Source organism: Oncorhynchus gorbuscha, linkage group LG18 (assembly GCF_021184085.1).
Source record: "Oncorhynchus gorbuscha isolate QuinsamMale2020 ecotype Even-year linkage group LG18, OgorEven_v1.0, whole genome shotgun sequence".
NCBI classification, from domain to species: Eukaryota; Metazoa; Chordata; class Actinopteri; order Salmoniformes; family Salmonidae; genus Oncorhynchus; species Oncorhynchus gorbuscha.
The window spans coordinates 72,973,435-73,000,934 of NC_060190.1; the positions used below are offsets into that span (position 1 = coordinate 72,973,435).

Sequence of the window (27,500 nt, forward strand, 5' to 3'; positions counted from 1 at the left end):
CTGAAAGGGAGACTTAGAAGGTACAGGGATGAATGAAGAGAGAGTGAGAGAAAGAGAGAGGGAGAGAGGGAGTGAGAGAGTGTGGAGAGAGAGTGGCAGAGAGAGGGGGGGCAGGGAGAGAGAGAGAGAGGAGGGAGGCAGGGAGAGAGAGAGAGAAGGAGAGGGGAAGAGTGAGAGAGTGGCATGTAAATGTAAATGTAATGAGTGGAGAGAGAGAGAGAGAGAGAGAGAGAAGGAGAGGGGGAAGAGAGGAGAGGAGAGAGAGAGAGAGAGAGAGAGAGAGAGAGAGAGAGAGAGAGAGAGAGAGAGAGAGAGAGAGAGAGAGAGAGAGAGAGAGAGAGAGAGAAGGAAAGGGGGAAGAGTGTAGAGGGAGATAGAGATAGGGAGGGAGAGAGAGTGAGAGACAAAGAGGGAGAAAGAGAGCAAGAGAGAGCGAGACAGAGAGAGAGAGACAGAGGAGAGAGAGAGTAAACGTTAAATGTATGAGAACATTGCTACTAGGCTTCCCTGGTCTGTTCAGTTTCTAAATGAAAAAACAGTTAGTGTCTATGGCTCTATAACAACATTACTCTGAATAAGAGTGCAGCGCCACCTGCTGGTGAATGAAAAGCGCAGAAGCGATGAAATCCTGTGCTGGATAGGCAACCTATCCACCTAACCTATCCTATGTTTACATGCTGTTTACTGTTCAGAAGTAGTTGTTCAACTATCCGTCTGTTCTTTCTTCCTCTGTTTCTCTCTGCATCTTTTTAAATTTTACATTTATTTCACCTTTATTTAACCAGGTAGGCAAGTTGAGAACATGTTCTCATTTACAATTGCAACCTGGCCAAGATAAAGCAAAGCAGTTCGACACACACAACAACACAGAGTTCCACATGCAGTAAAACAAACATACAGTCAATAATACAATAGAAAAATCTTTATACATTGAGTGCAAATGAGGTAAGATAAGGGAGGTAAGGCAATAAATAGGCCATGGTGGCGACGTAATTACAATATACCAATTCAACACTGGAGTGATTGATGTGCAGAAGATGAATGTGCAGGTAGAGATACTGGGGTGCAAAGGAGAAAGATACATAAATAAATAGAGTATGATCAGGCCCTACACCCAAACAAGGGCACTGCGTTCATCCACCTCTGGCCTGCTCGCCTCCCTACCACTGAGGAAGTACAGCTCCCGCTCAGCCCAGTCAAAACTGTTCGCTGCCCTGGCCCCCCAATGGTGGAACAAACTCCCTCACGACGCCAGGACAGCGGAGTCAATCACCACCTTCCGGAGACACCTGAAACCCCACCTCTTTAAGGAATACCTAGGATAGGTTAAGTAATCCCTCTCACCCCACCCCCTAAGTTTTAGATGCACTATTGTTAAGTGACTGTCCCACTGGATGTCATAAGGTGATTGCACCAATTTGTAAGACGCTCTGGATAAGAGCGTCTGCTAAATGACTTAAATGTAATGTAAATGTGGGATGAGGTAGTTGGTTGGGCTATTTACAGATGGGCTATGTACAGGTGCAGTGATCTGTGAGCTGCTCTGACAGCTGGTGCTTAAAGCTAGTGAGGGAGATATGAGTCTCCAGCTTCAGTGATTTTTGCAGTTCGTTCCAGTCATTGGCAGCAGAGAACTGGAAGGAAAGGTGGCCAAAGGAGGAAATTGGCTTTGGGGGTGACCAGTGAGATATACCTGCTGGACGTGTGCTACGTGTGGGTGCTGCTATAGTGACTAGTGAGCTGAGATAAGGCGGGGCTTTACCTAGCAGAGACTTGTAGATGACCTGGAGTCAGTGTGTTTGGCGACGAGTATTAAGCGAGGGCCAGACAACGAGAGAGTACAGGTCGCAGTGGTGGGTAGTATATGGGGCTTTGGTGACAAAACGGATGGCACTGTGATAGACTGCATCCAATTTGTTGAGTAGAGTGTTGGAGGCTATTTTGTAAATGACATTGCCGAAGTCGAGGATCGGTAGGATAGTCAGTTTTACGAGGGTATGTTTGGCAGCATGAGTGAAGGATGACAGGGTAGCCTAGTGGTTAGAGTGTAGAGGCAGCAGCGTAGCCTAGTGGTTAGAGTCTAGAGGCGGCAGGGTAGTCTAGTGGTTAGAGTGTAGAGGCGGCAGCGTAGCCTAGTGGTTAGAGTATAGAGGCGGCAGCGTAGCCTAGTGGTTAGAGTGTAGAGGCGGCAGGGTAGCCTAGTGGTTAGAGTGTAGAGGCGGCAGCGTAGCCTAGTGGTTAGAGTGTAGAGGCGGCAGCGTAGCCTAGTGGTTAGAGTGGAGGGGCGGCAGCGTAGTGGTTAGAGTGTAGAGGCGGCAGCGTAGCCTAGTGGTTAGAGTGTAGAGGTGGCAGCGTAGTGGTTAGAGTGTAGGGGCGGCAGGGTAGCCTAGTGGTTAGAGTGTAGGGGCGGCAGGGTAGCCTAGTGGTTAGAGTGTAGAGGCGGCAGCGTAGCCTAGTGGTTAGAGTGTAGAGGCGGCAGCGTAGTGGTTAGAGTGTAGAGACGGCAGGGTAGCCTAGTGGTTAGAGTGTAGAGGAGGCAGCGTAGCCTAGTGGTTAGAGTGGAGAGGCGGCAGCGTAGCCTAGTGGTTAGAGTGTAGAGGCGGCAGCGTAGCCTAGTGGTTAGAGTGTAGAGGAGGCAGCGTAGCCTAGTGGTTAGAGTGGAGAGGCGGCAGCGTAGCCTAGTGGTTAGAGTGTAGAGGCAGCAGCGTAGCCTAGTGGTTAGAGTGTAGAGGCGGCAGCGTAGCCTAGTGGTTAGAGTGGAGGGGTGGCAGCGTAGTGGTTAGAGTGTAGAGGCGGAAGCGTAGCCTAGTGTTTAGAGTGTAGAGGCGGCAGGTAGCCTAGTGGTTAGAGTGGAGGGGCGGCAGGGTAGCCTAGTGGTTAGAGTGGAGGGGTGGCAGGGTAGCCTAGTGATTAGAGTGTAGAGGCGGCAGGGTAGCGTAGTGGTTAGAGTGTAGAGGCGGAAGCGTAGCCTAGTGATTAGAGTGTAGAGGCGGCAGGGTAGCGTAGTGATTAGAGTGTAGAGGCGGCAGCGTAGCCTTGTGGTTAGAGTGTAGAGGCGGCAGCGTAGCCTAGTGGTTAGAGTGTAGAGGCGGCAGGGTAGCCTAGTGGTTAGAGTGTAGAGGCGGCAGCGTAGCCTAGTGGTTAGAGTGTAGAGGCGGCAGCGTAGCCTAGTGGTTAGAGTGTAGAGGCGGCAGCGTAGCCTAGTGGTTAGAGTGTAGAGGCGGCAGCGTAGCCTAGTGGTTAGAGTCTAGAGGCGGCAGCGTAGCCTAGTGGTTAGAGTGTAGAGGCGGCAGCGTAGCCTAGTGGTTAGAGTGTAGAGGCGGCAGCGTAGCCTAGTGGTTAGAGTGTAGAGGCGGAAGCGTTGCCTAGTGGTTAGAGCGTTGGACTAGTAACCGAAGGTAACCGGAAGGTTGCAAGTTCAAACTAACCGAGCTGACAAGGTACAAATCTGTCGTTCTGCCCCTGAACAGGCAGTTAACCCACTGTTCCTAGGCCGTCATTGAAAATAAGAATTTGTTCTTTTAACTGACTTGCCTAGTTAAATAAAGGTAAAATAAAAATAAAAAATTGTTGCGAAATAGGAAGCCGATTCTCAATTTAATTTTGGATTGGAGATGTTTAATGTGAGTCTGGAAGGAGAGTTTACAGTCTAACCAGACACCTAGGTATTTGTAGTTGTCCACATATTTTGAGTCAGAACCGTCCAGAGTAGTGATGCTGGATGGGCGAGCAGGTGCGGGCAGCGATCGGTTGAAGAGGATGCATTTAGTTTTACTTGCATTTAAGAGCAGTTGGAGGCCACGGAAGGAGAGTTGTATGGCATTGAAGCTCATCTGGAGGTTAGTTAACACAGTGTCCAAAGAAGGGCCAGAAGTATACAGAATGGTGTCGTCTGCATAGAGGTGGATCAGAGAATCACCAGAGCGACATCATTGATGTATACAGAGAAGAGAGTCGGCCCGAGAATTAAACCCTGTGGCACCCCCATAGAGACTGGCAGAGGTCCGGACAATAGGCCCTCCAATTTGACATACTGAACTCTATCAGAGAAGTAGTTGGTGAACCAGCCTAGGCAGTCATTTGATAAACCATGGCTGTTGAGTCTGTCGATAAGAATGTGGTGATTGACAGAGTCGAAAGCCTTGGCCAGGTCGATGAATACGGTTGCACAGTAATGTCCCTTATCGATGGCAGTTATGATATCGTTTAGGACCTTGAGCGTGGCTGAGGTGCACCCATGACCAGCTCTGAAACCAGATTGCATAGCGGAGAATGTACGCTGGGGTTCGAAATGGACGGTAATCTGTTTGTTGACTTGGCTTTCGAAGACCTTAGATAGGCAGGGTAGGATAGATATAAGTCTGTAGCAGTTTGGGTCTATGGTGTCTCCCCCTTTGAAGAGGGGGATGACCGCGGCAGCTTTCCAATCTAGGGGAATCTCAGACGATACGAAAGAGAGGTTGAACAGGCTAGTAATAGGTGTTGCAACAATTTTGGCAGATACTTTTAGAAAGAGAGGGCCCAAGTCAGCTGATTTGTAGGGGTCCAGATTTTGCAGCTCTTTCAGAATATCAGCTATCTGGATTTGGGTGAAGGAGAAATGGGGGAGGCTTGGGTGAGTTGCTGTGGGGGGTGCCAGGTAGTTGACCGGGGTAGGGATAGCCAGGTGGAATGCATGGCCAGCCGTAGAAAAATGCTTATTGAAATTCTTAATTATAGTGTATTTATCGGTAGTGACAGTGTTTCCTAGCCTCGGTGCAGTGGGCAGCTGGGAGGAGATGCTCTTATTCTCCATGGATTTATCGGTAGTGACAGTGTTTCCTAGCCTCGGTGCAGTGGGCAGCTGGGAGGAGATGCTCTTATTCTCCATGGATTTATCGGTAGTGACAGTGTTTCCTAGCCTCGGTGCAGTGGGCAGCTGGGAGGAGATGCTCTTATTCTCCATGGATTTATCGGTAGTGACAGTGTTTCCTAGCCTCGGTGCAGTGGGCAGCTGGGAGGAGATGCTCTTATTCTCCATGGATTTATCGGTAGTGACAGTGTTTCCTAGCCTCGGTGCAGTGGGCAGCTGGGAGGAGATGCTCTTATTCTCCATGGATTTATCGGTAGTGACAGTGTTTCCTAGCCTCGGTGCAGTGGGCAGCTGGGAGGAGATGCTCTTATTCTCCATGGATTTATCGGTAGTGACAGTGTTTCCTAGCCTCGGTGCAGTGGGCAGCTGGGAGGAGATGCTCTTATTCTTCATGGATTTGTCCCAGATGTCTTGTCCCTGTGCTCCCCATTCTATTCGTTTCCCTCTGCTGGTCTTATTAGGTTCTTTCCCTCTTTCTATCCCTCTCTCCCCCTCCCTCTCTCACTCTCTCGCTCTCTCTTCTCTCTATCGTTCCGTTCCTGCTCCCACTTTTTGAGTCTGAATTCACCGTGCTGTGATCGCCCTGTCTGTCGTGTTTTGTATCCGCCCTGTCGTGTGAGCTGTCGGTTTCAGGATGCAAATTTCTGCTTGAAAAAGCTACCCTTAGCTGTCCTAACTGCCTGTGTATATTTGTTCCTAACTTCCCTGAAAAGTTACATATCACAGGGGCTGCTCGATGCTAATGCAGAACACCACAGGATGTTTTTTGTGTTGGTTAATAAGGGCAGTCAGGTCTGGAGAGAACCAAGCACTATATCTGTTCCTGCTTCTACATTTTTTGAATGGAGCTTATTTAAAATGATGAGGGAAGCATCCTCTACTGACGGGATGAGGTCAATGTCACTCTCTCTGTCTCCCTCCCCATTTGTCCCTTTCACTCCCTCTCTCCCTCTCTGTCTGACTGAGTGCAGGGTAACCTCCCTCTATCTCTCTACCTCTCTCTGTCCCTCTCTCTATCTATCCCTCTAACTCTCTCTCTATCCCTCTCCCTCTCTTGTAGTTGGTTGTGTAACTGCACTGTCTGGTCCTGATATCTTTATCTCGCTGTGTGTCTCTGCATGTCTCGGTGTGTCTCTGTTTGTCTCTGTTTGTCTCTGTTTGTCTCTTTTTGTCTCTGTTTGTCTCTGTGTGTCTCTGCATGTCTCTGTGTGTCTCTGTTTGTCTCTGTGTGTCTCTGTTTGGCTCTGTGTGTCTCTGTGTGTCTCTGTTTGTCTCTGTTTGTCTCTGCATGTCTCTGCATGTCTCTGTTTGTCTCTGCATGTCTCTGTGTGTCTCTGTTTGTCTCTGTTTGTCTCTGTGTGTCTCTGTGTGTCTCTGTGTGTCTCTGTTTGTCTCTGCATGTCTCTGTGTGTCTCTGTTTGTCTCTGCATGTCTCTGTGTGTCTCTGTTTGTCTCTGCATGTCTCTGTGTGTCTCTGTTTGTCTCTGTTTGTCTCTGTTTGTCTCTGCATGTCTCTGTGTGTCTCTGTTTGTCTCTGCATGTCTCTGCATGTCTCTGTTTGTCTCTGTTTGTCTCTGCATGTCTCTGTGTGTCTCTGTTTGTCTCTGTGTGTCTCTGTGTGTCTCTGTTTGTCTCTGTGTGTCTCTGTGTCTCTGTCTGTATACTGTGTGTCTCTGGGTGTCTGTGTGTCTGTCTGCTTGTCTAGTCTTACTCCATCAGGAAGGTCACCCTACAGTGATGTGTCATCGCTCCGTGCTCCACTCCACAACGGCCAGCCTATGGACTGCAGGAACATGTACAACCCTATGACCCCTAACCCCATGACCCCTAATCCCAGGACCAACCCTAACTCTGGGGTCAACCCCATGGACCAGTACATGCGGCCCCCTCTGGCCCCCCCACTGCACAGCATGATGGGACACCGTGGCATGAATCAGTTCTCCGATGGTGAGCCAGTCCTTTATTAATTCCATGGTTGCAGAGCTACCGGTAATTTACCAAAGTTACCAAAATCTTCAGGAATTTTGGTAATTAACAGAAAATCTATGGCAAATCTATTGTCGGTTTTGTAATTTATACTTAAATAACTTATTTTTTTAAATTCATATAAATAATTAATTTATTATAGTAGTGTCCATATTGTCCAGGAGTTTCTAATAGATGGCCCATTTGGTTTAAGAGAAAACAGACTAATTAATGGAAAATGCATCTAATCAACAATGGCATTATTTTCAATTACTTAGAACTCGTCCAGCAATTGACTCGTCCAGCTGCCACCAGTTTGACGCAAAGACATTGACAACAAATACATATTGACAGTTTTTTTTAAATGAATAAGGATATTTCATGCTAAAATCCTCATATTAAACATCAATGTTAGTCACTAAAATCAATCAATCAATCAAATGTATTTCTATAGCCCTTCTTACATCAGCTGATATCTCAAAGTGCTGTACAGAAACCCAGCCTAAAACCCCAAACAGCAAGCAATGCAGGTGTAGAAGCACGGTGGCTAGGAAAAACTCCCTAGAAAGGCCAAAACCTAGGAAGAAACCTAGAGAGGAACCAGGCTATGAGGGGTGGCCAGTCGTCTTCTGGCTGTGCCAGGTGGAGATTATAACATAACATGACCAAGTTGTTCAAATGTTCATAGATGACCAGCAGGGTCAAATAATAATAATCACAGTGGTTGTTGAGGGTGCAACAGGTCAGCACCTCGGGAGTAAATGTCAGTTGGCTTTTCATAGCCGATCATTCAGAGTATCTCTACCACTCCTGCTGTCTCTAGAGAGTTGATAACAGCAGGTCTGGGACAGGTAGCACGTCCGGTGAACAGGTCAGGGTTCCACAGCCGCAGGCAGAACAGCTGAAACTGGAGCGGCAGCACGGCCAGGTGGACTGGGGACAACAAGGAGTCATCAGGCCAGGTAGTCCTGAGGCTTGGTCCTAGGGCCCAGGTCCTCCGAGAGAAAGAAAGAATGGCCATGTCCTAAAGTAGTCAGAATGGCCATGTCCTAAAGTAGTCAGAATGGCCATGTCCTAAAGTAGTCAGAACGGCCATGTCCTAAAGTAGTCAGAATGGCCATGTCCCTAAAGCAGTCAGAATGGCCATGTCCTAAAGCAGTCAGAATGGCCATGTCCTAAAGTAGTCAGAATGGCCATGTCCTAAAGCAGTCAGAATGGCCATGTCCTAAAGTAGTCAGAATGGCCATGTCCTAAAGTAGTCAGAATGGCCATGTCTTAAAGTAGTCAGAACGGCCATGTCCTAAAGTAGTCAGAATGGCCATGTCTTAAAGTAGTCAGAATGGCCATGTCTTAAAGTAGTCAGAATGGCCATGTCTTAAAGTAGTCAGAATGGCCATGTCCCTAAAGCAGTCAGAACGGCCATGTCCCTTAAGCCAGTAATAATGTGATTATTCTCCTTCTGTGTTTGTCCAGGTGGAAACAGCTCCCCCTACTGTCAGAACAACCTCATGTCATCACACTATGGCTTCCCCCACGGCCACGGATCAGACCACATGGGAGGTGGTAAGAAAATAACATGCTGTTCATTAAGGCACCAAATGGAAGAAAAACGACTGAAACAGGGAGGGACTAACCTGGACTTCCCCCTCTCTCCCCCCTCCCTGTTCCCCACTCCCCAACCCCCTCTCTCCCCCTCCTGGCTCCTTTCTCCTGTTTCCCCCAATCCCCCACTCCTCTCTCTCCCCCTTCTTGCTCCTTTCTACCCCCAACCCCTCTCCCTCCTTTCTCCTGTCTCCCCAATCCCCCACTCCTCTCTCTCCCCCTTCTTGCTCCTTTCTACCCCCAACCCCTCTCCCTCCTTTCCCCTGTTTCCCAAATCCCCCACTCCTCTCTCTCCCCCTCCTGTCTCCCCCAATCCCCCACTCCTCTCTCTCCCCTTCTTTCTACCCCCAACCCCTCTCCCTCCTTTCCCCTGTTTCCCCCAATCCCCCACTCCTCTCTCTCCCCCTCCTGTCTCCCCCAATCCCTCACTCCTCTCTCTCCCCTCCTGACTCATTTCCCCTGTCTCCCCCAATCCCCCACTCCTCTCTCTCCCCCTTCTTTCTACCCCCAACCCCTCTCCCTCCTTTCTCTTCCTCAGGTTGGCGGTTCTCCACGCCTCGCTCCATGCTGAAGCTGAGTAAGAAGCGTGCTCTGTCCATCTCTCCTCTCTCTGACGCCAGCATGGACCTCCACACGGTCATCAGGACCTCTCCTAACTCACTGGTGGCATTTGTCAACTCACGATGTGGACCAAATGGAGGCTCCACCTATGGACATCTGTCTGTTGGTGCTATGAGGTTAGAGCCTTACACTATACTAAACTATAGTACACTATACTGTAATATACTAAACTATAGTACACTGTGCTGTACTATACTATACTATAATGTACTATACCGTACTATACTGTACTATACTATACTGTAATATACTATACTGTAATATACTAAACTATAGTACACTGTACTATACTGTACTATACTATACTGTGCTATACTATATTATACTGTCCTATACTGTACTGTACTATACTGTACTATACTATAATGTACTATACTGTCCTATACTGTACTGTACTATACTGTACTATACTATAATGTACTATACTGTACTATACTATACTGTACTATACTATAATGTACTATACTGTACTATACTACAGACCCAATGGAGCCAACTCCTATGGACATCTGTCTGTTGGTGCCATGAGGTTAGAGCCTTACACTATACTAAACTATAGTATACTATACTGTACTATACTATAATGTAATGTACCGTACTATACTGTACTATACTATATTATACTGTATCATACTATACTGTGCTATAATGTACTATACTATACTATAATGTGCTATACTGTACTATACTATAATGTACTATACTATATTATACTGTACTATACTGTACTATACTATAATGTACTATACTATATTATACTGTACTATACTGTACTATACTATAATGTACTATACTATATTATACTGTCCTATACTGTACTGTACTATACTATAATGTACTATACGGTACTATACTACAGACCCAATGGAGCCAACTCCTATGGACATCTGTCTGTTTGTGCCATGAGGTTAGAGCCTTACACTATACTAAACTATAGTATACTATACTGTACTATACTGTACTATACTATAATGTACTATACTATATTATACTGTCCTATACTATACTGTACTGTACTATACTATGATGTACTATACTGTCCTATACTGTACTGTACTATACTATAATGTACTATACTGTCCTATACTGTACTATACTATAATGTACTATACTGTACTATACTACAGACCCAATGGAGCCAACTCCTATGGACATCTGTCTGTTGGTGCCATGAGGTTAGAGCCTTACACCATACTAAACTATAGTATACTATACTGTACTATACTATAATGTAATGTACCGTACTATACTGTACTATACTATATTATACTGTATCATACTATACTGTGCTATAATGTACTATACTATACTATAATGTACTCTACTGTACTATACTATAATGTACTATACTATATTATACTGTACTATACTGTACTATACTATAATGTACTATACTATATTATACTGTACTATACTGTACTATACTATAATGTACTACACTATACTATAATGTACTATACTATATTATACTGTACTATGCTGTACTATACTACAGAATCAAATGGAGCCTCCTCCTATGGACATCTGTCTGTTGGTGCCATGAGGTTAGAGCCTTACACTATACTAAACTATAGTACACTATACTGTAATATACTAAACTATAGTACACTGTACTATACTATACTGTACTATACTATAATGTACTATACTATACTGTACTATACTGTACTGTAATGTACCATACTATACTGTACTATACTATATTATACTGTAGCATACTATACTGTGCTATAATGTACTATACTATATTATACTGTATATTATACTGGTTCCTCCCGGCGCCGACAGAGATGGCCGCCTCACTTCACGTTCCTAGGAAACTATGCAGTTTTTAGTTTTTTTTACGTGTTATTTCTTACATTAGTACCCCAGGTCATCTTAGGTTTCATTACATACAGTCGAGAAGAACTACTGAATATAAGATCAGCGTCAACTCACCATCAGTACGACCAAGAATATGTTTTCCGCGACGCGGATCCTGTGTTCTGCCTTACAAACAGGACAACGGAATGGATCGCATGCAGCGACCCAAGAAAACGACTCCGAAAAAGAGGGAAACGTAGCGGTCTTCTGGTCAGACTCAGAACAAGGGCACATCGCGCACCACTCCCCAGCATTCTTCTTGCCAATGTCCAGTCTCTTGACAACAAGGTTGACGAAATCCGAGCAAGGGTATCATTCCAGAGGGACATCAGAGACTGCAACGTTCTCTGCTTCACGGAAACATGGCTCACTGGGAAGACGCTATCCGATTCGGTGCAGCCAATGGGTTTCTCCACGCATCGCGCCGACAGAAACATAAGGCGTATGCCTTATGACTAACGAGACATGGTGTGATGAAGGAAACATACAGGAACTCAAATCCTTCTGTTCACCTGATTTAGAATTCCTCACAATCAAATGTAGACCGCATTATCTTCCAAGGGAATTCTCTTCGATTATAATCACAGCCGTATATATCCCCCCCCCAAGCAGACACATCGATGGCTCTGAACGAACTTTATTTAACTCTTTGCAAACTGGAAACCATTTATCCGGAGGCTGCATTCATTGTAGCTGGGGATTTTAACAAAGCTAATCTGAAAACAAGACTCCCTAAATTTTATCAGCATATTGATTGCGCAACCAGGGGTGGTAAAACCCTGGATCATTGTTACTCTAACTTCCGCGACGCATATAAGGCCCTGCCCCGCCACCCTTTCGGAAAAGCTGACCACGACTCCATTTTGTTGATCCCTGCCTACAGGCAGAAACTAAAACAAGAGGCTCCCACGCTGAGGTCTGTCCAACGCTGGTCAGACCAAGCTGACTCCACACTCCAAGACTGCTTCCAGCACGTGGACTGGAATATGTTTCGTATTGCGTCAGACAACAACATTGACGAATACGCTGATTCGGTGTGCGAGTTCATTAGAACGTGCGTCGAAGATGTCGTTCCCATAGCAACGATAAAAACATTCCCTAACCAGAAACCGTGGATTGATTGCAGCATTCGCGTGAAACTGAAAGCGCAAACCACTGCTTTTAATCAGGGCAAGGTGTCTGGCAACATGACTGAATACAAACAGTGTAGCTATTCCCTCCGCAAGGCTATTAAACAAGCTAAGCGTCAGTACAGAGACAAAGTGGAATCTCAATTCAACGGCTCAGACACAAGAGGCATGTGGCAGTGTCTACAGTCAATCACGGACTACAAGAAGAAACCCAGCCCAGTCACGGACCAGGATGTCTTGCTCCCAGGCAGACTAAATAACTTTTTTGCCCGCTTTGAGGACAATACAGTGCCACTGACACGGCCTGCAACGAAAACATGCGGACTCTCCTTCACTGCAGCCGAGGTGGGTAAGACATTTAAACGTGTTAACCCTCGCAAGGCTGCAGGCCCAGACGGCATCCCCAGACGCGCCCTCAGAGCATGCGCAGACCAGCTGGCCGGTGTGTTTACGGACATATTCAATCAATCCCTATACCAGTCTGCTGTTCCCACATGCTTCAAGAGGGCCACCATTGTTTCTGTTCCCAAGAAAGCTAAGGTAACTGAGCTAAACGACTACCGCCCCGTAGCACTCACTTCCGTCATCATGAAGTGCTTTGAGAGACTAGTCAAGGACCATATCACCTCCACCCTACCTGACACCTAGACCCACTCCAATTTGCTTACCGCCCAAATAGGTCCACAGACGATGCAATCTCAACCACACTGCACACTGCCCTAACCCACCTGGACAAGAGCAATACCTATGTGAGAATGCTGTTCATCGACTACAGCTCGGCATTCAACACCATAGTACCCTCCAAGCTCGTCATCAAGCTCGAGACCCTGGGTCTCGACCCCGCCCTGTGCAACTGGGTACTGGACTTCCTGACGGGCCGCCCCCAGGTGGTGAGGGTAGGCAACAACATCTCCACCCTGCTGATCCTCAACACTGGGGCCCCACAAGGGTGCGTTCTGAGCCCTCTCCTGTACGCCTCCAACTCAATCATCAAGTTTGCGGACGACACAACAGTGGTAGGCTTGATTACCAACAACGACGACACGGCCTACAGGGAGGAGGTGAGGGCCCTCGGAGTGTGGTGTCAGGAAAATAACCTCACACTCAACGTCAACAAAACTAAGGAGATGATTGTGGACTTCAGGAAACAGCAGAGGGAACACCCCCCTATCCACATCGATGGAACAGTAGTGGAGAGGATAGCAAGTTTTAAGTTCCTCGGCATACACATCACAGACAAACTGAATTGGTCCACTCACACTGACAGCGTCGTGAAGAAGGCGCAGCAGCGCCTCTTCAACCTCAGGAGGCTGAAGAAATTTGGCTTGTCACCAAAAGCACTCACAAACTTCTACAGATGCACAATCGAGAGCATCCTGCGGGCTGTATCACCGCCTGGTACGGCAACTGCTCCGCCCTCAACTGTAAGGCTCTCCAGAGGGTAGTGAGGTCTGCACAACGCATCACCGGGGGCAAACTACCTGCCCTCCAGGACACTTACACCACCCGATGTTACAGGAAGGCCATAAAGATCATCAAGGACATCAACCACCCGAACCACTGCCTGTTCACCCCGCTATCATCCAGAAGGTGAGGTCAGTACAGGTGCATCAAAGCTGGGACCGAGAGACTGAAAAACAGCTTCTATCTCAAGGCCATCAGACTGTTAAACAGCCACCACTAACATATTCTTTATCCCCTTACACTTTGTATAAGACAGTAGTTTTGGAATTGTTAGTTAGATTACTTGTTGGTTATTACTGCATTGTCGGAACTAGAAGCACAAGCATTTCGCTACACTCGCATTAACATCTGCTAACCATGTGTATGTGACGAATAAAATTTGATTTGATTTGATCATACTATACTGTGCTATAATGTAATAATAATACTATAATGTACTATACTGTACTATACTATGATGTAATATACCGTACTATACTGTACTATACTATATTATACTGTAGCATACTATACTGTGCTATAATGTACTATACTATATTATACTGTAGCATACTATACTGTACTATACTATAATGTAATGTACCATACTATACTGTACTATACTATATTATACTGTAGCATACTATACTGTGCTATAATGCACTATACTATAATGTACTATACTGTACTATACTATACTGTACTATACTATAATGCAATATACCGTACTATACTGTACTATACTATATTATACTGTAGCATACTATACTGTGCTATAATGTACTATACTGTACTATACTAAAATGTACTATACTATATTATACTGTACTATACTGTACTATACTATACTGTCCTATACTATACTGTAATATAACATACTGTACTGTACTATACTACAGAACCAAATGGAGCCTCCTCCTATGGACATCTGTCTGTTCGTGCTATGAGGTTAGAGCCTTACACTATACTAAACTATAGTACACTATACTGTAATATACTAAACTATAGTACACTGTACTATATTGTACTATACTATACTATACTGTACTATACTATAATATAATGCAATGTACCCTACTATACTGTACTATACTATAGTCTACTGTTGCATACTATACTGTGCTATAATGTACTATACTATATTATACTGTACTATACTGTACTATACTACAGACCCAATGGAGCCAAGTCCTATGGACATCTGTCTGTTGGTGCCATGAGGTTAGAGCCTTACACTATACTAAACTATAGTATACTATACTATACTGTACTATACTATAATGTAATATACCGTACTATACTGTACTATACTATATTATACTGTAGCATACTATACTGTGCTATAATGTACTATACTATATTATACTGTACTATACTGTACTATACTATACTGTACTGTACTATACTATAATGTAATATACCGTACTATACTGTACTATACTATAGTATACTGAGCATACTATACTGTGCTATAATGTACTATACTATATTATACTGTACTATACTGTACTATACTATACTGTACTATACTATAATGTAATTTACCGTACTATACTGTACTATACTATAATGTACTATACTGTACTATACTACAGAACCAAATGGAGGCTTCTCCTATGAACATATGTCTGTTGGTGCTATGAGGTTAGAGCCTTACACTATACTAAACTATAATACACTATACTGTAATATACTAAACTATAGTACACTGTACTATACTGTACTATACTATAATATACTAAACTATAGTACACTGTACTGTACTATACTGTACTATACTGTAATATACTAAACTATAGTACACTGTACTGTACTATACTACAATGGACTATACCGTACTATACCGTACTATACTGTACTATACTATATTATACTGTACCATACTATACTGTGCTATACTATATTATACTGTCCTATACTATACTGTACTATACTATAATGTACTATACTGTACTATACTACATACCCAATGGAGCCAACTCCTATGGACATCTGTCTGTTGGTGCCATGAGGTTAGAGCCTTACACTATACTAAACTATAGTACACTATACTGTAATATACTAAACTATACTGTACTATACTATATTATACTGTACCATACTATACTGTGCTATACTATATTATACTGTCCTATACTATACTGTACTATACTATATTATACTGTAGCATACTATACTGTGCTATAATGTACTATACTATATTATACTGTACTATACTGTACTATACTATACTGCACTGTACTATACTATAATGTAATATACCGTACTATACTGTACTATACTATTTTATACTGTAGCATACTATACTGTGCTATAATGTACTATACTATATTATACTGTACTATACTGTACTATACTACAGACCCAATGGAGCCAACTCCTATGGACATCTGTCTGTTGGTGCCATGAGGTTAGAGCCCTACACTATACTAAACTATAGTATACTATAGTATACTGTACTATACTATAATGTAATATACCATACTATACTGTACTATACTATATTATACTGTAGCATACTATACTGTGCTATAATGTACTATACTATATTATACTGTACTATACTGTACTATACTACAGACCCAATGGAGCCAACTCCTATGGACATCTGTCTGTTGGTGCCATGAGGTTAGAGCCTTACACTATACTATAGTATACTATAGTATACTGTACTATACTATAATGTAATATACCATACTATACTGTACTATACTATATTATACTGTAGCATACTATACTGTGCTATAATGTACTATACTATATTATACTGTACTATACTGTACTATACTGTACTATACTATAATGTAATATACCGTACTATACTGTACTATACTTATACTATATTATACTGTAGCATACTATACTGTGCTATAATGTACTATACTATATTATACTGTAATATACTGTCCTATACTACAGACCCAATGGAGCCAACTCCTATGGACATCTGTCTGTTGGTGCTAGGAGGTTAGAGCCTTACACTATACTAAACTATAGTAAACTATACTGTACTATACTATACTGTACTATACTGTACTATACTGTGCTCTACTGTACTCTACTGTACTATACGGTACTATACTGTACTATACTGTGCTATACTATACTATACTCTACTATACTGTACTGCACTATACTCTACTGTACTATACTGTACTATACTGTACTATACTGTGCTATACTATACTATACTCTACTGTACTATACTATACTCTACTATACTGTACTGTACTATACTGTACTATACTGTGCTATACTATACTCTACTATACTGTACTGTACTATACTGTACTATACTCTACTGTACTATACTGTACTATACTGTACTATACTGTGCTATACTATACTCTACTATACTGTACTATACTGTACTATACTGTGCTATACTATACTCTACTATACTGTACTATACTGTGCTATACTATACTCTACTATACTGTACTGTACTATACTGTACTATACTGTACTGTACTACAGACCCAACAGTCTGTTGTTGCCATGAGGTCAGATCTCCAGAACATTTCCTATAGAACTGGAACACAATAGAAGTCAATAATAGACATACTCTTTGGCTTCATAGTCGCTTTGTATTGAAATGTCATCTGGAAATTCATCAACTATCATCAGCTTTATTCTATGTGGGCAGTGTTATATCCATAGACATCAAGATGATTGTATATAATCATTCCCCATTCAGTTGAATGTTTATCAGTAACTGTGATCTGTTTAAAATAACCATATGTCTTGTCTCCTGTATGGCAGTCCGTCTATCGGTCTCTCCAACTCCATGAACTACCAGTCCAGACAACAAGGCTCAATGTACGGTGGACACACCCCGGGACCCTGCCACGCCCCTCCCACCAGAATACCCCCACACAACCCCCGACTCCACCCACCCAAACATGGACACGTAAGACTATTAATGATTGTCTTGAGACACCTGCTTCGGGCTCCACCTGAAAAGGACAAGTCGTACAGAGAAACAGAAAGACATTCTAAAACAACTACAGTATGTAAGTTGAATAGTCCTGACATGTTTTTTTGTGTGTAGCTGTAGAAATAGGCGGTGCAGGCCAGTGTGATGGTGTTTAACCAGCAATTCTAACGTACCATGGATGTGACAGAGTGTAACTCTGACTTGGTCTGTGTTGCTGTGTAGCTGAAGACAGAACCCGGACTGGGCAATGTGATGGATGGGATCAATATTAAGTGTCTGGAGGAGAGATCCGAGGGAGACATGGCCAGCCCTTCTTCCACTGGCACACAGGTAACAAATTATACTACACGCTCAACCACACAACACACACACACACACACAACCACGGGTAACACTACACACTCAGACACACACAAACACACACCCTCAACCACACATAACACACACATAACAACACTACATACTCAACTCTCAATCACAACTTTAAACATAGTTTAATTTTGCTAACGACTTCTGTGTGAGAGATGGTCATTGTGAGAGACAGAGATGGTGTGTGTGTGTGTGCATGTTATGGTGTTTTAACAACTGCTACCCATACATTACTTGATGTAATGCCACATGAGTACCATGAACGTCCTGGTGTTGTTGAACCCTGACCTCTTGACCTGTACCCAGGATCCTCTGCTGGGTCTGCTGGACTGCCGGGAGGATCTGGATAGGGAGGAGAAACCGGAGCCAGAGGTCATCTATGAGACCAACTGCCACTGGGAGAGCTGCAGCAAGGAGTTTGACACGCAGGAGCAGCTAGTGCACGTGAGTACGTTAGGGACAGGAGAAGCTAATGCACGTGAGTACGTTAGGGACAGGAGGAGCTAGTGCACGTGAGTACGTTAGGGACAGGAGCAGCTAGTGCACGTGAGTACGTTAGGGACAGGAGCAGCTAGTGCACGTGAGTACGTTAGGGACAGGAGCAGCTAGTGCACGTGAATAGGGACAGGAGGAGCTAATGCACATGAGTACGTTAGGGACAGGAGAAGCTAGTGCACGTGAGTACATTAGGGACAGGAGCAGCTAGTGCACGTGAGTACGTTAGGGACAGGAACAGCTAGTGCACGTGAGTACGTTAGGGACAGGAGCAGCTAATGCACGTGAGTACGTTAGGAACAGGAGAAGCTAGTGCACGTGAGTACGTTAGGGACAGGAACAGCTAGTGCACGTGAGTACGTTAGGGACAGGAGCAGCTAGTGCACGTGAGTACGTTAGGGACAGGAGCAGCTAGTGCACGTGAGTACGTTAGGGAGAGGAGCAGCTAATGCACGTGAGTACGTTAGGGACAGGAGCAGCTAATGCACGTGAGTACGTTAGGGACAGGAGCAGCTAGTGCACGTGAATACGTTAGGGACAGGAGGAGCTAGTGCACGTGAATACGTTAGGGACAGGAGCAGCTAGTGCACGTGAATAGGGACAGGAGGAGCTAGTGCATGTGATTAAGGACAGGAGGAGCTAGTGCACGTGAATAGGGACATGAGGAGCTCGCGCACGTGAATAGGGACAGGAACAGCTAGTGCACGTGAATAGGGACAGGGAAAGCTAGTGCACGTGAATAGGGACATGATAGGCTAGTGCATGTGAATTTGGACAGGAACAGCTAGTGCACGTGAATAGGGACAGGAGGAGCTAGTGCACGTGAATAGGGACAACTCTCAGTCTAGAGTAGTGGTCTCTAACTCTCAGTCTTGAGTAGTGGTCTCTATCTCTCAGTCTTGAGTAGTGGTCTCTATCTCTCAGTCTAGAGTAGTGGTCTCTAACTCTCAGTCTAGAGTAGTGGTCTTTATCTCTCAGTCTAGAGTAGTGGTCTCTATCTCTCAGTCTAGAGTAGTGGTCTCTATCTCTCAGTCTAGTGTAGTGGTCTCTATCTCTCAGTCTAGAGTAGTGGTCTCTATCTCTCAGTCTAGTGTAGTGGTCTCTATCTCAGTCTAGAGTAGTGGTCTCTATCTCTCAGTCTAGTGTAGTGGTCTCTATCTCAGTCTAGAGTAGTGGTCTCTATCTCTCAGTCTAGAGTAGTGGTCTCTATCTCTCAGTCTTGAGTAGTGGTCTCTATCTCTCAGTCTAGAGTAGTGGTCTCTATCTCTCAGTCTAGTGTAGTGGTCTCTATCTCTCAGTCTAGAGTAGTGGTCTTTAACTCTCAGTCTACAGTAGTGGTCTCTAACTCTCAGTCTAGTGTAGTGGTCTCTATCTCTCAGTCTAGAGTAGTGGTCTCTATCTCTCAGTCTAGTGTAGTAGTCTCTAACTCTCAGTCTAGTGTAGTAGTCTCTAACTCTCAATCTAGTGTAGTAGTCTCTATCTCTCAGTCTAGTGTAGTAGTCTCTAACTCTCAGTCTAGAGTAGTGGTCTCTATCTCTCAGTCTAGTGTAGTAGTCTCTAACTCTCAGTCTAGAGTAGTGGTCTCTATCTCTCAGTCTAGTGTAGTAGTCTCTATCTCTCAGTCTAGTGTAGTAGTCTCTAACTCTCAGTCTAGAGTAGTAGTCTCTATCTCTCAGTCTAGTGTAGTAGTCTCTAACTCTCAGTCTAGAGTAGTAGTCTCTACCTCTCAGTCTACAGTAGTTAGTCTAGAGAACACATAACACAGCATCCTGGTAAAGACTGAACACTCTTGACATTAGCATATCTCTCTCTTCCGCAGCACATCAACAATGAGCACATCCACGGAGAGAAGAAGGAGTTTGTGTGCCACTGGCAGGAGTGTTCCAGGGAGCAGAGACCATTCAAAGCCCAGTACATGCTGGTGGTTCACATGCGTAGGCACACAGGAGAGAAACCACATAAGTGTACTGTGAGTATGCTACTTACTGTAGCCTGGTCTCTCTCTCTCTCTCTCTCTCTCAAACCGACCTTTGAAATGAATTGTTAAATGGATTTTAATTCAGTTTAGAATCACATTTTTAATTAATCAACTAATGACATTTCAAAGATGAGTTTGAGAGAGAGAGAGAGAGAGAGAGAGAGAGAGAGAGAGAGAGAGAGAGAGAGAGAGAGAGAGAGAGAGAGAGAGAGAGAGAGAGAGAGATAGATAGAGTAAAGGTAGTTTACTCACAGTGCATGTAGAGCTAGATAGATGAGAGTGACACTGATTGAATCAGATAGATAGATAGATAGATAATGTATGTGTGTACATAATGTATGTGTGTACATGTGTTTCAATTTTAGGGGTGTTATAAAACATTGTGAATCTGTTTCAGTTTGAGCAGTGTAATAAGATCCGTGTTGTTTCAGGTGGAAGGCTGTATGTACATAATGTACTTACAGTCATGTGTGTACATAATGTATGTTTATGTATAAGAACCCTGTGTTTCAGATGGAAGGGTGTTATAAAAGATTGTGAATCTGTTTCAGTTTGAGGAGTGTAATAAGATCCGTGTTGTTTCAGGTGGAAGGCTGTATGTAATGAGAACCCTGTTGTTTCAGATGGAAGGCTGTATGTAATAAGATCCCTGTTGTTTCAGATGGAAGGCTGTATGTAATAAGATCCGTGTTGTTTCAGATGGAAGGCTGTATGTAATAAGATCCCTGTTGTTTCAGATGGAAGGCTGTATGTAATAAGATCCCTGTTGTTTCAGATGGAAGGCTGTATGTAATAAGATCCCTGTTGTTTCAGATGGAAGGCTGTATGTAATAAGATCCCTGTTGTTTCAGATGGAAGGCTGTATGTAATAAGATCCCTGTTGTTTCAGATGGAAGGCTGTATGTAATAAGATCCATGTTGTTTCAGTTTGAGTAGTGCCATGAGATCAATCAATCACATTTATTTATAAAGCCCTTCTTACATCAGCTGATGTCACAAAGTGCTGTACAGAATCCCAGCCTAAAACCCTAAACAGCAAGCAATGCAGCTGTAGAAGCACAGTGGCTAGGAAAAACTCCCTAGAAAGGCCAGAACCTAGGAAGAAACCTAGAGAGGAACCAGGCTATGAGGAGTGGCCAATTCTCTTCTGGCAGTGCCAGGTGGAGATTATAACAGAACATGGCCAAGATATTCAAATGTTCATAGATGACCAGCAGGGTCAAATCATAATAATCACAGTGGTTGTCGAGGGTGCAGCAAGTCGGCACCTCAAGAGGAAATGTCAGTTGGCTTTTCATAGCCGATCATTCAGAGTATCTCCACAGCTCCTGCTGTTTCTAGAGAGTTGAAAACAGCAGGTCTGGGACAAGGTAGCACGTCCAGTGAACGGGTCAGGGATCCATAGCCGTAGGGAGAACAGTTGAAACTGGGGCAGCAGCATGACCAGGTGTACCGGGGAGAGCAAGGAGTCATCATGCCATGTAGTCATGTAGTCCTGAGGCATGGTCCAAGGGCTCAGGTCCAGAGATAGAGATAGAGAGAGAGAGAGAGTGAGAGAGAGGGAGAGAGAGAGAGAATACTTAAATTCACACAGGACACCGGATACGACAGGTGAAATACTCCAGATATAACATACTGACCCTAGGCCCCCAACACATGAACTATTGCAGCATAATTACTGGAGGCTGAGACAGGAGGGGTTGAGAGACACTGTGGCATCATTTTTGGAGAGTTTCAGATTTTTGCAATGTTACGTAGATGGAAAAAAGCTGTCCTTGAAACAGTCTTGATATGTTTGTCAAAAGAAAGATCAGGGTCCAGAGTAACGCCGAGGTCCTTCACAGTTTTATTTGAGACGACTGTACAACCATTAAGATTAATTGTCAGATTCAACAGAAGATCTCTTTGTTTCTTGGGGCCTAGAACTAGCATCTCTGTTTTGTCCGAGTTTAAAAGTAGAACATTTGCAGCCATCCACTTCCTTATGTCTGAAACACATGCTTCCAGCGAGGGCAATTTTGGGGCTTCACCATGTTTCATCGAAATGTACAGCTGTGTGTCGTCTGCATAGCAGTGAAAGTTAATATTATGTTTCCGAATGACATCCCAAGAGGTAAGATATATAGTGAAAACAATAGTGGTCCTAAAATGGAGCCTTGAGGAACACTGAAATTTACAGTTGATTTTTCAGAGGACAAACCATCTACAGAGACAAACTGATATCTTTCCGGCGGATAAGATCTAAACCAGGCCAGAACTTGTCCGTGTAGACCAATTTGGGTTTCCAATCTCTCCAAAAGAATGTGGTGATTGGGCCTCCCGGACACTGCATCGTAGTGCTAGCTGTGATTCTGTGCAAGCTCGAGATTCTAGGTTCAAGCCCAGGCTCTGTTGCAGCAGGCCGCAACCAGGAGGCTCATGGGGCGCCGCACAATTGGCCTGACACACAATTAGCCAAGCGTCGTTCAGGTTAGGGAGGGTTTGGCCGGTAGGTCTCATCGCGCACTAGCGACTCCTGTAGCGGGCCGGACGCAGTGCACGCTGACCAGGTGTACTGTGTTTCCTCCCACACATGGTGCGGCTGGGTTGGACGTGCGTTGTGTCAAGAAGCAGTGCGGCTAGGTTTGGTTGTGTTTCGGAGGATGCATGACTCTCGACTCTCTGTTGTTTCAGTTTGAAATCTGTAATGAGATGCCTGTTGTTTCAGTTTGAGGGCTGTAATAAGGCCTACTCTCGCCTGGAGAACCTGAAGACCCACCTGAGGTCTCATACGGGGGAGAAACCATACGTCTGTGAACACGAGGGCTGCAACAAAGCCTTCTCCAACGCCTCAGACAGAGCCAAGCACCAGAACCGTACACACTCCAACGAGGTACACACTGTAAATCAATCACACTAACTAACTCCTCACCTGCTTCAAGTTCACTCAAATTATAGATTTAAATTGTGTTATGAATAACTAGTGAATAATCTATCAGTATCCAGGCTAAGTTACACTCGGCCGTGATTGGGAGCCCTGCAGGGCGGCGCGCAATTTGTTCTTAACTGACTTGCCTAGTTAAATAAAGGTTAAAATCCATTTACAAAATATGAATAAAAATATGAATAACATCGATATCTATAATTTATCTCACAGATGTATCTAATGTTTTCTGAAATACCATTTGAAATACCATTTGAAAAAACAATTTAAAAAAACGTCTGACGTGTGTCATCATGTGTGCTGTGTTGTGTCCTCCTGTCCCTCTGCAGAAGCCTTACGTGTGTAAGATCTCTGGGTGTACTAAGCGCTACACAGACCCCAGCTCTCTGCGGAAGCACGTGAAGACTGTCCACGGCCCTGAGGCTCACATCACCAAAAAGCATAGAGGAGACACTGGGCCTCGGCAGCCAGGCTCATCACTGACACCTGGTGGACAGCGTGGTGAACTGCTGCTGGAGAAAGAAGAGGCTGGACACAGGGAGGACTGCAAACTGCTGGCACCTGAGAGCACTCTGGTGAGTTTCGACTGGAGAGTCCATGTCTTTGTAAATAACAATGTATTCCTTTGAATATGGTTTCATGTTGATTTTGTGGATTCTATGAGTCTATGAATTTGAGAGTGGTTGCATTTCTCCAGCCCCATCCCTCAGCCGTAATAGAAAAACAAGTGGTGAGGCTGTTTTTGACAGTAAAACGTGTGGATTGGGGTTTTAAGTGACATGTTGTTTCTCCCTGTCTCTGTCTCTGTCTCTCTCTCTCTCTCTCTCTCTCTCTCTCTCTCTCTCTCTCTCTCTCTCTCTCTCTCTCTCTCTCTCTCTCTCTCTCTCTCTCTCTCTCTCTCTCTGTCTTTTCTCCCGTCTTCCAGAAGTCTCAGCCCAGCCCGGGTGGCCAGTCTTCCTGCAGTAGCGAGCGCTCTCCACTGGGGAGCGCCAACAACAACGACAGCGGTGTGGAGATGAACCTGAATGCAGCTGGCAGTCTGGAGGACCTGACCGCTCTGGAGGAGGGGCAGGAGGAGGCTGCGAGGCGGGGTGCTCAGGGGCAGGAGGAGGCTGCGAGGCGGGGTGCTCAGGGGCAGGAGGAGGCTGCGAGGCGGGGTGCTCAGGGGCAGGGATGGGGGGCATGTCAGCACATGCCCTGAAGAGACTAGAGAACCTGAAGATAGAGAAGCTGAAACAGGTCAGGAGACCAACTCCGCCCGGATGCTGTGGTGGGGGGAACAAGCTGCCTGCACTCACAGGTATTAAACTTGACTGACAGATAGGAAGGAACTGCCAGGTACTGGACTGAAGGCATTTGACTTGATTTTAGATCAAATATGCATATTTTCATCTTGATCATCCTTTGAAGAGTTTAAATTAAATTTAAATTAAACAAATGATTCTCATTGTGATAAAATCAGTATGAAGATAAGATCATATCTTACACGTGTCACCAGATTACCCAAAAATAATATTCACATTAAAAGAAGTATAGCTCTCTTCCCTGTTGTAGTATTGTCTGTGCCACCACTAGACTGTTAACATGATGGTTCTAGTCCTGCTTTGTTCCTCCAGGTGGTCCAGGGGAGATGATGGGAGGGATGTGTTCTCCCTCGCCCCTCCTCTCCAACCGCCGAGTCATGGAACTGTCCAATCACGAGCTGGGGGGTGGATCCTCTGGCATGGTCTGTCCTATCAGTGACAGGAGGGGGAGTGGCACCAGCAGCATGAGCTCGGCCTACACAGTGAGCCGTCGTTCTTCCATGGTTTCCCCCTACCTCTCCAGCCGACGCTCCAGCGAGGTCTCCCAGCTAGGAGGAGGGGGAGCTGGGGGAGGAGGAGGAGGAGGAGGTGGGTCCCCTAACAGACATTTGACACAAAATGAAAACATGCTGTTTGTAATTCTAACATGTTCCATGGCATATGAATTGCCATGGTAACCTAAATGTATTTAGGGACAACAACAAAAATGCACTCCGAAGTCGTATTTATAATGTTTTTGAAAGTATTACATTAAAATTGACTTTATAGTAAAATGTGTGTAAGCATTCTATTTGAATAAAAAAAACATGAGCTGGCGCATACCCAGGAAAACATGGTTTGTGTGAAGAAGAAACAGTAATGCTGAAACGTTGGTAAATACCCAATAAATGACTAGGAGTTTATATATGGAGTTTATATATGGAGTTTATGTATGGAGTTTATATATGGAGTTTATATATGGAGTTTATATATGGAGTTTATATATAGAGTTTATATATGGAGTTTATATATAGAGTTTATATATGGAGTTTATATATGGAGTTTATATATGGAGTTTATATATAGAGTTTATATATGGAGTTTATATATAGAGTTTATATATGGAGTTTATATATGGAGTTTATATATGGATTGTGGGACTCTCGTTATTTTGATCGTTTATAAGCATTATATTTCCACCATGTTTGTTTTTTTACATTTCCAGCAGGGTTCCTGGGTTCTGACCAGGGAGGAGGTGACCCCCTCCCCCCTGAGACCAGCTGCAGAGGAGCACCCTGCCGTGGTGTAGGAGGGGCAGCAGGAGGGTTACCAGAGATGTCTAGTCTAACGCCAGCCCAGCAGTACAGCCTGAAGGCTAAGTACGCAGCAGCTACTGACGGCCCACCCCCCACCCCACTACCCAGTATGGAGCAGGGACCGGGAACAGCCAGGAGGAGAGGAGGCTTCCTCAGCGAGTACCAGGTGAACACTTGTCTTTGTCTTCTTAACTTCTTATTCCTTATTATGTGTTTGTATTCCACTCTTAATGCGAGAAAACAATTTTTTATCCAAAAACTCCCCCCTCAACAACCACCGAGCCTCAGTGGGAACAACGTCATGCTCTGATCACATATCTCCAGATAGTTTTGTGAACAGTGGATGTGGTTTGATGTAGTTTACAATGGAAGTTACCAGCTGCAGTATATCTCAAGAGTTCTGCGCTCAGCTCGGTTGCTCTCGGTGTATCCATTCTAGCTCACTGGGTGTATTATACAATGTGTCCATATGGTAGAGTGATCCACATTCATTACTAGAGTGTAGAGGTCTGCCCGCTATCCCGCCATAGATAGAGCCCCATCTACGCTAAAGCCCACAATTCAATCCCATGGAATCAGTTTTTCATCAATATAGCCACACAACACATTGTGCCTTTGCAAGTTCGTGAATCATGAAACAGAACAATTTGTCCTTGTAAACCCCCTGACATGTTGAGCGAACAAAAGTTAATTTATGGGCATCTCCGCCCTCACAGCTAACGTCCATTTGGAGAGCATAAGCTGGAGACTTTTTGAGTCGTTCAGAGTTCACTGTTGACTGCTTATAATAATAATAATAATATATCCAAAGCGACTTACAGTCATGTGTGCATACATTCTACGTATGGGTGGTCCCGTGGATCGAACCCACTACCCTGGCGTTACAAGCGCCATGCTCTACCAACTGAGCTACAGAAGGACCACTAGCAGTAGCATAAATACTTAGTTTAACAGTGTTATCTGACAAAACTTATTGATGTGAGTTTCTGTGTCTCTGCACTCCCCACACATTTTCACCATATCAATTGCGGCTGGTAATATCAAAGTCTCTGCAATAGTGTGTGGTTTCATAGCATAGCATAGCATAGCATAGCATAGCATAGCATAGCATAGCACATAGCATAGCACATAGCATCGCATAGCATAGCATAGCACATAGCATAGCATCTCTTAGCATGGCACATAGCATAGAATAGCACATAGCATAGCATAGCGGGCCATTCACTGCGAGAATGATTCAAGTGCAGCAGTTAAGTGTAGCCTTTTCCCATGATCTAAGGGCACTCTGATTGAATTGTATCTTTTTTAAATTTGAATAATTTAAATTTCGATTTTTAAGGTTATCCACATTACAATAATGTTGATAGACAAAAATTATATTAAAATATAGATCTTTTTTGGTATATCTTTTTTTCACAATTCTTTGGAAATTCTCCTGCCACCCTATTGTCATATCAGGCGAACCCACATGAAGTCGCGACCCCTAGTTTGGGAAACGCTGGTATAGCCTAATATGGGATTTTTAAAATTCTAAGAATTTATTTAATTATTATTTTTTATACAGCTTATCACAGCCGTATCACAGTAAATGCTACACAGCCAATGTAGACGTCAGATTGACCATGTAGCGCCTTTAACAATGCAGAGGGCTCTGTATAGCTCCGCACCGACATGATTGGTTAACAGTAGGTGGGGGCGGGAGGACCTGTATAAAGGAGGACCT

The 27,500-nt window shown here is 44.3% G+C and overlaps 1 protein-coding gene across 1 annotated transcript in view; it reads left to right on the top strand.

Annotated features, from left to right (window-relative positions):
* LOC124003800 (zinc finger protein GLI1-like) overlaps window positions 1–27,500 on the top strand; it is a 185,498-nt gene that overhangs the window by 151,420 nt on the left and 6,578 nt on the right. Inside the window, exons 3-15 of the mRNA XM_046312373.1 lie at window positions 6,558–6,799; window positions 8,291–8,380; window positions 8,958–9,156; window positions 17,239–17,386; window positions 17,636–17,743; window positions 18,089–18,226; window positions 20,097–20,246; window positions 22,963–23,127; window positions 23,508–23,753; window positions 24,104–24,269; window positions 24,311–24,478; window positions 24,795–25,070; window positions 25,687–25,943. Coding sequence (XP_046168329.1) covers window positions 6,558–6,799; window positions 8,291–8,380; window positions 8,958–9,156; window positions 17,239–17,386; window positions 17,636–17,743; window positions 18,089–18,226; window positions 20,097–20,246; window positions 22,963–23,127; window positions 23,508–23,753; window positions 24,104–24,269; window positions 24,311–24,478; window positions 24,795–25,070; window positions 25,687–25,943 — 2,353 coding nt within the window. The remainder of the gene's footprint in view (window positions 1–6,557; window positions 6,800–8,290; window positions 8,381–8,957; window positions 9,157–17,238; window positions 17,387–17,635; window positions 17,744–18,088; window positions 18,227–20,096; window positions 20,247–22,962; window positions 23,128–23,507; window positions 23,754–24,103; window positions 24,270–24,310; window positions 24,479–24,794; window positions 25,071–25,686; window positions 25,944–27,500) is intronic.